The sequence below is a fragment of the Engystomops pustulosus genome, chromosome 7 (genome assembly GCF_040894005.1).
Source record: "Engystomops pustulosus chromosome 7, aEngPut4.maternal, whole genome shotgun sequence".
Lineage (NCBI taxonomy): Eukaryota > Metazoa > Chordata > Amphibia > Anura > Leptodactylidae > Engystomops > Engystomops pustulosus.
The window spans coordinates 136384565-136396655 of NC_092417.1; the positions used below are offsets into that span (position 1 = coordinate 136384565).

At 41.3% G+C, this 12091-nt stretch overlaps 1 protein-coding gene across 2 annotated transcripts in view; it reads left to right on the plus strand.

The window, feature by feature from the left end:
• Nucleotides 1–318: 318 nt before the first annotated feature.
• Nucleotides 319–12091, plus strand: part of LOC140070881 (transmembrane protein 272-like) — a 49586-nt gene continuing 37813 nt past the window's right edge. Inside the window, exons 1-2 of one of the 2 annotated variants that reach the window (XM_072117908.1) lie at nucleotides 319–523; nucleotides 10008–10043. In XM_072117908.1, the coding sequence (XP_071974009.1) occupies nucleotides 10019–10043 (25 nt within the window). In that variant the 5' untranslated portion in view covers nucleotides 319–523; nucleotides 10008–10018. Of the gene's footprint in view, nucleotides 524–551; nucleotides 732–10007; nucleotides 10044–12091 lie in introns of those variants that run through there. The other variant, XM_072117909.1, reaches the window with a different exon arrangement.

The following is a 12091-nucleotide window of genomic DNA, read 5'->3' on the forward strand; positions in this document are numbered from 1 at the left end:
GAGAAAATAGCAACTGCCTCACCCACATTACTACTACAGCCTCACCATATTAGGTTGGCAATGAGGTCTGAATAAGACATGTCTATAGTCTCTCACCTACCTGCAGTGTCTTCTGTGAGGTCTGTAATGTTTATTATGCAGTGTGTGCAGGCGGGCAGCTCACTTTACCTCAGAGACACCTCATAGCTGAGTATATGACTGACTGCCTGTACAGTATGTACTAATAGCAGCTCATAGTGAAGCATGTCCCAGGTTTACTACAGAATGGCAGCAGGGGTTACTCTTTTCCCTCACAGAAGACTCCAGCCAGCGCCCTCCTCCCCCATGTACAGCCTGGTCCGCATCCTGCTCTCCACAAAACTTGAACTGATTCCAAGTTAAAATCCAATCCCTCCCGCCCCTTCGTGTACTGCAGTGGAGGGGATGGTCCTGGGCTGGGCCTGCAGCTGTGTACAGCGCTGCTACCAGGACAGACGGATCCACAAGCAGGATCGTGCATACTGAGGAGCGACCAGGGAACAAGGTGAAGTGTGGGGTCACTGACTGCGGGACAGGAGCGGCTCACCCGCTGACACACACCTGGTGACTGAGGGAGGGGACGCTGCATCCGAACTTCAGGGCTGGGGCTGCAGAGGTCAGGGGAAACTTTCCTCAACCAGCGGCCGATGGGAGAGATGGATGTAGCATCCATGTAGGACTGCTGAATCATATACGCAGGAAGTCACAGGCAGGTACCTACCTCTCCCGTACACATACACACGGGGCCCAGCGGAGCGTGCATGTGCTCTGCATACTGTTAGGGGTATAAGCCGCTCCCATTATCTTTTATAGGCAAACAGCATTGGCACAAATGCCTACTCAACACTTAGTAATGCAGGTTTTCACAATTTCAAGTGCAAGTTCTGCAAGAGTTTCTGACTTAAACCGTAACTGTAACCGTCATTCTGAGGCTGTATTCACACGTTCAGTTTTTCAGATGCTGTTTTTGATGTCCAAACCAGGAGTGGAGTAAAAAAGAGGAGAAGCAGCTTCTCTCAATAATATGTTCTCACCAATTGTGAGATTTTGGTTTTAAAAACTGCATCTGAAAAATTGATCGTGTGAACGCACCATAAACATTAAAAAACAACTTAATTCTGCTCCAGGTGTCCCTACGATTCATATCTATCTATTATATCCATATATCTATCCATCTATTTTATCCATCCATCTTATCTATCTATTCTTCGATCTATCCTATCTATTCTATGTATGTATCTATTTTATCCATCTATGTTACAGATCTATCATATGCATCTATTTTAAACATCTATCTATCCAATATATCTATTTTATCTAACTATTCTATCTATCCTTAACTGCAGCATAGCACGTGGGGAAGATTGGAGACTTCAAGAGGCACAGAGCACATTATCACTGCTCTCCCTCTCCTTTCCTGTCTGCTAGTGATGTATCGTTCACAAACGAGCCAGCTCTTGTTCGTGAATGACATGATGGCTCACTTAACCCCGCCCCCAACCGGCTCACCACGCCACCTTTAACCCAATACAACCGAGTTAAAAGTAGAGTGACTGACTGGCCTTCGGCTCCCTATTATTTATGTAAAAGGGAGCAGTTCAGGAGCCAGAAGAGCCGGCTCTTCTTAGTGAGGGGAGCCTAATGAGCCAGCTCACTAAGAGAAGCCGGAATTCCCGTCACTACTGTCTGCCATTTCCTGCTGTGAGTGTAAGGTGATTGGTGGAGGGGATGCTCCTGTGATGGAGAGCTGCAACTTGTGGTGGATTATTTGTTTATATACAGGTGTAGTGAAAGCTGAGGGTGTACAGGGAGAGATAAGAGTGTAGTTGTTTTGTTATTACATTAGTTAGGGTTCCTGGTAGCACATTGTAGCACACTGATTGCTGGGAGCAGTATCAGGAGAATCAGCAGAGCAGTGCAGGAGGAGAGGGGGTGTGTCTCCTATGTACATTCTCACTCCATATTCAGTGTAGTGTGGACAGAATGAGCCTAGCAACTGCCATCTAAGGCATCACTGACAGAGGCTGATAACAGGGGGAAGGCTGCTGAATAGCAGTGGAAGGAACAAGATTTGAGTAACTAATTCAATTGCAGAAAAGCTTTAAAGGGGTATTCCAGGAATCAGCATAATTCATATACAAATGGGTCCTTAAAATATAAGCTAATTAGTGTAATTTGTAATTAGTTGTTATTTAAAATTTTGCTTCCGTTAGCAGAAAAATGCTGCGGACATACACTGTAATGGAGTATTAAAATGCTACTGGCCCTTTAATCAGTCCGTTTATTTCCTCCCTGCGGTCCATTGCAGAGCTGACATAGGACAAAAGATGGCAGCTAGTCACATGTCCACATCACATGTCCTGCAGCTGCCTGGGCAGGTCATGTGATCACCACCTAGTTTGGCTGTAGTCGTTGGTTGCAGTACATCCAGTATGGTCAGTGTTTTGGTGATAGCAGATACACATAATTACTATGGTAACAGAGCAAGAAAACCTGTTAGATCATCACTGAGAGCAGAGCATAAGAGGTGGGAGGAGTTACTGAGAACTAAAGTAGTTTCCAGTAGCAACCATCTTGGTGATAACTTTAGAGAGGCCATAAAATTTTGTGAATCATAAAATCAAACTATTTAAAGGTTTTCCCATCGGGGCATTCACATTTAATTAAATTCATTTTCCATATGTAAACATTTCTTAAATTGGATGTTATTAAAAAAAAATGTTCCTGTGTGAAGATAATTCCTCATAAATGTAGCCATGTTGTCCCTTAGAAACGAGATGGCTTCCTCGGATACGACCACTCCACACTTTGGCAGCAGTGGCCAGACATATACTACTGAGTCCTGCCTGACCTCCTGGCTTCAGCGTTCATTACCACGGGACAGCTGTGGTAATGAACATTTAATATTCATAAACTTTTTGTTTCCTTGTGCGATCCCTCCAGCAGAGGTGGCGGTAACCAGGGACACAGCCTTGTTTCTAAGGGACCATATGACTACATTTATGAGAGATTATCGTCACACAGGAACATTTTTTTTAATAACCTCTAATTCAAGAAATGTTTATATATGGCAGATTAATGAGACTGAATGTGAATGCCCAGATGAGAATACCCCTTTAAGCTCTATCTTGTGACTAATGACATTAAGTTTTGTTACATTCATTTATTTATAGAATCATGGTTTTTTTGTATCAGAAGTTCATATTCCCAGAATACCCCTTTAAATTGCATGTCCTACAACATATCAAAAGTTTTTAAAATGACGGTTACTAAGGGACTCACACTCATTGGTAAAATTTATTAGGGTTTGTATGCTAGTTTTTTTGACGTTCAAGACCTTAAAAAATGGTGAATTACTAATTGCCATGCGTTGCATTTATTTTCCCCTTTACACCACCTCCATGCAACGGAGGGTTGTAGCTGGCGGCAAGGAAGGTCGGCATCGGGCGTTTCTGCCCTGCACTTGCGTAATTGCTATAGCCTGCAACTGTAATAGCACTAATCCATGCCAATCCAAGCTGGCGCACGTAGTGCTTGAGTATAGTAAATATCCTCCATTATATTCAATGGCCTTTTTCACTTATAGGGAAATGACTTTATGGTCATGTAATATGAAATAATGTAATTGCTGTATGTAGACACAAAATCCTTGAGTAATAGGAAACATATCCTTTATATGGCCTCTAATGGTTTGGCATACGTTATGTTCCTGGCTCACTCCTGTAACATGCACACATACCTGAGATAGCAGTCTCCCAAAAACTTTAGCTGACTATTTCGTCAGAATCCTCTAGAAACTTGTATGCACAGCCGCTTACCTGTATATTTCAGTGGTTATAGGGGGATAAGCCCTTATTAGCTTAAATCGTCACTAACTTTTCTTATCAGAGCCTCTTTCTACACTTAAATTTGGCTTTTATTAGAAAAATGCACTTGCCTTTCTCTTGCTCTCAATTTGCGTAAAGCGGCCCCCCGGGATTGCTGTTGAAAACACCAGTGGGGCACTGTGGTCACTGGAGGGATAATGGTGGTGTTCAGCAGTGACTTTACTGTTCTAGCATGATTGGCGATACTTCCACCCCAGATGGCAGTGTAGACGGTAGGCATCGAGGCTGCACCATTCAAATTCAAAGACGAAGCAAATTTGTAGATTTTATTATTTTTTTACCTTTTTCCCGCTCCAGTCCCTGGGATATTTTTTCCCCCCATCTCAAGTTTGTGTACCGGTAGTTAATAATAATCTGTATTTATGTAGCACCATCATATTCCATAGTGCTTTACAAATCATAGAGGACATATACAAATAAAATACAACATTACAGAGTACAAACTGTCATAAGGAACAATAGAAATTATGGCCCTGCTCACAAGAGCTATAAGGATGATGGGTTGACACAAGAGGTGCAAGAACTTGTATAATGGTCCAGCCATTCTTTATAAGGGAACAGAATAAAATAATTTAATAAATAAAAATTCTGATGCTTGAACCAGCCATCAGCTGCCATCTTATATACAGAGTCGAAGGGCAATAGGACTGCAGAGAAGCCTGGAGCTTGGTATCTGGTGTTGGCGGTTAAAAGACAGTAGGAGGACACAGGATTGGTTAGTAAAGAGAGAGAGTTGAAATTTCATGCAGTTAGCGGGTGTGATAGGCTTGCCTAAAGAGGAGTCTTATTACTATAGTCCAGGGAAAGACATTCCAGAGAATTGGTGCAGCTTCGGAGAAGTCCTGGAGACGTGAGTATTAAAGGAAACCTACCACTTAAAAATTAGACTGATAAACCACAAATACCTTGCAACAGCTAAGGGTGAGCTGATGCCGGACCATATCTTGACTAGTAGCAGAAACCGCTGTATTCCGGGAAAAAGTGTTTTTAGCGGTATATTCAAATTCCCCATCGGTGCACCACGATATTGCTGTGCGGTCCATGCGCTCGACCGTTCATGCGCTTTATTATGCGGTGCTGGAGAGCCGGTGACGTCACCAAGCTCACGGGCACACTCGCGCATGCGCACCAACAACTTTTTTATCGCGTCTGGCTTCCAGTGCAGCTGTGCGAACGACCGCGACTTTAGACGGTTGCTCGCATGGTGTTTACAGGGATATCGTGGTGCGCTGAAGGGAATTTGATTATTACGCTAAAAATACTTTTCCCTGGTATACAGCGGTTTCTGCTACTAGTAAAGATATGGTCCGGCATCAGTCTAATTTTAAAGTGTAGGTTTCCTTTAAGGTAGAGTTTCATCTAAAATCACTGGCAGATCAAAGAACATGGGTCGGGTGATAGACTAAGGTGAGAGAGGAGAGGTAGGGAGGTACAGAGCTTTGTGGATGAGGGGTATTTGATTATTTATGAGGGGTATTTATGATTTATGAAAATATAAATATGATCACCCCATAGTGTGAATATCGTAATGGACTAGTCCTGCAAAAAAATTATACCTTACTTGGTTCTGTACACCAACCAAAGTATGAAAAAGTTATTATTTATATGGCAAATGAATAACGTTTTTTTTTCTAAGAAAGCTTTTTTTAATCTAAATCTACTAAAACACAATAAAACCTATGGTATCTCAATGATTGTATGAATCCAAAGAATAAAGGGTGAAGTGTCACTATTTGTTGGCTTAGTTTATGCTAGGAAAACAAAATGTTGCAACATTTTTGGCGCAGCTTGCGTTCGCGACAAAACTCCTTTTAATTAGACGCCCTACGCCATAACAATGTCTAAATTTGGTGACATTAATTTTAATTATTTTTTTCGTGAAATTAAGCCAAATTTCTTAAACCTCTTAATGAATCTGCCCTGTTATGTTCTCCTATTTTATGATTTGCTTTATTATATACAGGCAGTCCCCGGGTTACATACAAGATAGGGACTGTAGGTTTGTTCTTAAGTTGAATTTGTATGTAAGTCGAAACTGTATATTTTATCATTGTAGTTCCCGACAATTTTTTTTTTTTGCCCCAGTGACAATTGGAGTTTCAAATTTTTTTGCTGTAATAGGACCAAGAATTATCAATAAAGCTTCATTGCAGACAATTTTAAGCTGATTATTGCAATCTGGGACTATTTTAAAGCATCCAGAGAGCTTCACCAGAGGTCACAGTGGGCAGAGGGGTCCGTCTGTAACTATGGGTTGTCTGTAAGTCGGGTGTCCTTAAGTAGGGGACCGCCTGTAATTGGTTCTCCTTTATCATTATATAAACCACTGGTTTATGTCTTTTTCAACTCACAGCATAATAAATGTGCCCCACTGTATTCTTTGTCTCTTGCAAATTGTGTTATCCCTTCTGTAACTGTATTTTATGCATGTGCTTTTAGGGAGGAGGCTTTTCTTTTTTTTTTTTTAAATGTGGAAACTTACTACATCAATATAAAGCCAAAAATAAGACCAAAAATACACCACAATAAAACTTACAAAAGATCCGCAGCAAAGCAGTTGGGCACAGCCACAAATGCCTTATTGTCCTGGCACTTTGTAGCATTTTATTAAAATTTTTACTGGACAACCCTGATCACGGCCCTGCACCCACTCCCATAGATGTGCCAGAATTCTTGAGTGATATGCACCTGAAATGCTAGGTACAACATTTATTGAGGTTCCTAGACATTTTTAGCTTTCCTGGCTTGTCCTAAAAGGGGCGTGGCCTAGTCAGAGTGCCAGAAAAGTCAGTCACCAACGAATAGCTGGTCAGGGCATATGTGGACTGTATGCATCATAGTGATGTAGTCATGAGTTTGGCACTGCTGTTCTGGAGAAGGGAGTCCTTGCATCTTATGTAACTATTTCCCATCTTCTGCACTGTAGCAAGTGTAGATAATCAGGTTAGCGCACAATCTGTTTTTCATGGTCCTGTGCAGCGGGTCTTGGCCTTTTTTAAAATTCCTTCTGTCTTTTATCAAATACCTCTCCTGAGTTTGTATGTTCTCTCTGTGTTTGCATGGGTTTCCTCCTACCCCTAAAAAAACCATACAGGTAGGTTGATTGGGGACAGGGACCGATTTGGCAGCTCTGTATGCGCGGTATAAATAAAGGAATTATTTAAGAGTCTTGTCTTCCTCGGAACACCCCTTTAAGGTACATAATTTTAGGTGAAATGTGGAGGACTTGTAACCATTTACCAGCAGGCATTGTTGTTTTGGGAGGTAAAATTTTGTCGACAGTTCTTTTTTAAGAACAAATCTACTGAATCTATCTTGCATGAATTTTGTTTATACATGACTGAGAAGTTGATAGTTTTTTTATTTTAGGCACAAAATAGTTTGATATGTAAAGGGGTTCTGCAACATTGATGCATGGAATAGGTCGAAGAACTGGTAACTGGTAGGAGCCCAAAACCTGTCAGCTCTGTGTACAGAGCTAGAAAACGATGGCAACATACTATTGCGGCTCAGCTACCATAAACCGTTGGCTGTTTCCAGATCTGTACATTGTCAATGTTAGCGTATTTGTATATGACATAAGTGTGTTACCATTGATCATCCAATTTGTAACCTACCCCAAGGTAAGCTCAAAGATTGCCCTTATTCCAGTGCCAGGTCAGTTCTAATTGGGACCAGTTACTGATGGTGTGAGAATAGCTTCTGTGGATGGCCAGGACATCCATTACATCCTATTGTGATCAAAATACCATAATATTATATCCAGATGTAAAAAGGGTTCAAGATGTACCTAAGGAATATATGACAAATATTACTTCAGCAGTGGTCTAACCACTGGGGACCCTGCTAATGTATTCCCCTAATACCACTTCTTAAGTTGGTGATCTATGATACTGTTATTTACCTAATACCACATATCAAAACCTATCATTCAACCCTCGAAGAAAGGGGTGAAAAAACCAACATATACAGCAGAAAAACGTAATAAATGGTAAAAGGTTATAAATTTTATTAAGTCAAATTACAACATAATGGTTAAAAATGAACCCACTCCAAAAAGGGGGACACAAGCAAGAGTTGCATCGCAGGCAACAGATCAACACATCGAAATATAAACATGTATAGGCATCAATGGCCAAATGGAAGTACAGACGGTCCCCTACTTAAGGACACCCAACTTACAGACAACCCATAGTTACAGACAGACCCCTCTGACCTATGGTGAAGCTTTTTGAATGCTTTACTATAGTCCCAGATTGCAATGATCAGCTGTAAGGTGTCTGTATTGAAGCTTTATTGATAATCCTTGGTCCCATTACAGCAAAAAAATGTTCAAACTCCAATTGTCACTGGGGCCACATTTTTTTTGTCTGGATCTACAATTATAAAATATACAGTTTCGACTTACATACAAATTTAACTTAAGGACAAACCTCCGGACCCTATCTTGTACGTAACCCGGGGACTGCCTGTATAAAGAAATGCTATTGGGAAGCACAAAGAATAATGGATTATGTGGCCCAAAAGTGCACACAAATTGCTATGTCAAGCTTACCCATATTGCGATCGTTGCACGGGATAACAGCAACCCCGACGCGCGTTTCGGCTGATAGGCAGCCTTCGTCTGGGGACATATGTACTGTACTTTAATCCTAAAGCTCAGTGTCATAAATCAGTCACAGTGAGGCATTGGTCAGTCACATAAAAATTAACCCCACCCCCTAAAAATGAAGGTAGTAATTGTAAAGTTATTTGTGTTGTATTTTATGTAAAACACTGTTCATGCCTTGCTTGGAGTAATGATGCACAAAACAGTTTCCCAACAGGATTAATAAAGTTTTATTCTATTCCATAATTGGAACTTGTTGATAACTAATTATTATTTCTATTAAATTACAACAGGCAGAGAAAACTGTGCTACAGAAGTTATATTGGAAAATTATATAACTATTCATTTAGCCCCTTGCCGCCGAAGCCACTTTCACCTTCACTTTCACCTTTTTTTCATATCTGCCCTGTGTCACTTTAAGTAGTTATAACTTTGGAATGCTTTAACATATCCAAGTGAGTTGAAATTGTTTTCTTGTAACACTTTGTAAAGTGTTACAAGGCTTAAATGAAAGTAAAATTACCCCATTAATAGAAACTATACCCCTTAATGTATATAAAAATGTATATAAAACAACTTTTATTAAGTTTTATTAGTGGCAAGATGAAGCGCTAGGACTAGCGTGAAACGATTCGTCCCTACACTGAAACGCATCCTCCGAATACCCTCTCCCGTGCTGTATGCCATTTTAAGATGACTCAATAAAGAAAGAAATTTTAAGAAGTGGTGAATGCCAACATTTCATTTCTCCAATCTACCTTGTATATTTTGAAGAACTCAGACTTGAACCCTATCTTTTTCTCTGTAAGTTTGAGCACCACCTTCCACAACCATTTGTCACATGCTGAAGAGAGAGTATACTCTATCTCCACTGCACATTCTCTACTAAAAGGACCTCAATAGTGCCCCTATATTTTCTCTTATTTTTTCTAAATGCCTGTTTGATACAGCCTGTCCCCTATATACCAAGCACATAAACCCAAAAAAATAAATTTAATACTGACCCCCAGTGCTCTGTGCGGCTCCTGGTGCCTCCTCTTCTCTCTTCTTTCTTCTCTAGCTGGCAGAGTCACGTCCATGCGATCTGCCGGCGGGCGCACACTATGGTGCAGAGGAGTGTGCGCCGGCTTGAAGATCGCATGGACGCGACTCTGCCGGCTAGAGAAGGGAGAAGAGGAGCCACAGGGAACCGCGCCGAGGATCGGGAGCCGCGCCAAGGATCCGGGCACAGGAGGGTGAGTATTAAGTGTTTTTTTTTATTGACTCGTGTATAAGCCGAGGTGAGGATTTTCAGCACATTCAGCTTATACACGGGTATATACAGTACTAGATATAGTCCTAATTAAAAAAAAATATTTTTTAATTTAAAAAAATTTTAATATGTGAAAAATGTAACATTTTTATTTAAAATATATTTTATTCTTAACATGGGCATGTCTATACTCAAATATACTCTTCTTCTGTAGAGCTAAACATGGCTTTATTTCTTTCAGGAGTAGCTGCAATGGGGGAAACTTCACCCACCTCAGGTGAGTTCAAAATTGTTTGTGTGCTTTTTCCTTTATGACTTCACAATTTCCGGGACCACCACTAAAGGTATATTAAAATAGTAGCAGTAGTATCCAAGTAGTATCTTTCATTACAATATTCATTTTTAATTTTAAAAAATCCCATATCCTGGAAGTTCATGGACCACAAAGGACCATAAATGTTGTCCATAAGATCCAATTGAGGATCAGTCCATATACACTATAGAGGTAGAAAAAAACATGAACAATTTCTGGAGATTTTTTGAGGGACATGTCCCCTTTTGTATGCGTGTTTGGCGAGTAACTCAGAATTAAGAAATATCCAGCACCTCAAAAAAACAATCATCACGAACACACAATACTGGTAATGTGTATTAATAATCACATGCAGGGAGTTTGACATTTAATTTACTTCACCGACAATTTGGATCTGAAGTCCTCCAGCACAACATAATGGGGCACATTTACTTACCCGTCCTGTTGACACTACCGATGTGGAATGTCCGGCGAGGATTCGGAGCTGCCGCGATCGTGCGTCTAATTTCCTGCATGTGTCGCTTCCCCGCTGAGGTCCGCCGGAGTTCACCTTCTTTTTCCCTTTGCATGTATGTGCTGATCTTGGGACACAATTTAAATTTTAAATTCCGCGATGTGTCCAAATTAGTCCGACGGCCACGCCCCGACGGCCTATTTAAGGCAATTTGGCTGTGGTGGATGAAATCTGCTTTTTTGTCAGAACTGTGCCTTTAGCTCCTTCAGCTTCTTATAAGTGAGCATATTGGGTTTGGGAAATCCTAAAAAAAGAGACCAGTTTACAACAGAGGGATAGTTGCGGTTAAACAGTGAGCTCTACTGCACATGCCTGATATGAATTTGTCTTGTAGCCATCATAAATCTATACATCTTGAATTTTCGGCACATCAAAATCTAAGATTGAATCTGCAGTGATGTAGTTCTACCATTGATTATGTGTGCAAGACAGATCAGGCTTTACATAGTATTGAGTGGGTAGCACTCTGCCTTGCTGGGCTGGGGTCCTGGTTTCAAATCCCACCCAGGTCAACAATTGCAAAGAGTTTGTATGTTCTCTCCGTGTTTGCATGGGTTTCTTCTGGGTCCCCGGTTTCCTCCCACACTCCAAAACATACTGGCAGATTGTTTAGATTGTGAGCCCCATCCTGGACAGGGACCAGTTTGACATGCTTTGTGCAGCGCTGTGTAATCTGTAGGCGCTATATAAATAAAGAGTTATTAGTATTGGACAACTGTTATTGGCAGTAGATGGGGATTTTACTCCTCATTCATTACAATGTGCTGATAGGACATTGTAATGAATAGGTTAACCCGAAGTAGCCTCGGGTCTTCGGAAGACCTGAGGCTACCATGGCGACGGATCGCCACTCCCGATGACGTCGTGGGGAGCGATGATCCCCGGAACTATGGCGGTGCCCAGCTTCGCCAGCGGCGATCAGTGGGAAAACACCCGCAATAGGTGCTGGATCATCTCCTTTTACTCTGCTTTTGCCAGTTAGTAGAGTTCTCACAGAAGATACTATACACTTTTTTCCGGTTTCTGATGATCTGCATTAATGGTGCCCATGGTTGCCCTAAGTCTGAGTACAGGCGGTCCCCTACTTAAGAACACCTGACCTACATACGACCCCTAGTTACAAACGGACCTCTGGATTTTGGTAATTTGCTGTACTTAAAGGGGTATTCTCGTCTGGGCATTCACATTCAGTTTGATAATTATGCCATATATAAACATTTCTTCAATTAGATGTTATTGAAAAAAATTTTCCTGTGTGAAGATAAATTCTCATAAATGTAGTTATTTTGTCCCTTAGAAACGAGATGGCTTCTTCGGATACGGCCACCTCTGCCTGAGAGATTGCACAAATAAACAAGAAGGTTTTGTATATGAAATGTCCGGGAGTAACTGCAAGTCCCACAGCCGTCCTGTGGTAATGATCGCTGAATCCAGGAGGTCAGGCAGGACCCTATAGCGCAAGTCTGGCCACCGCTGCCAGAGTGTGATGTGGTCGTAT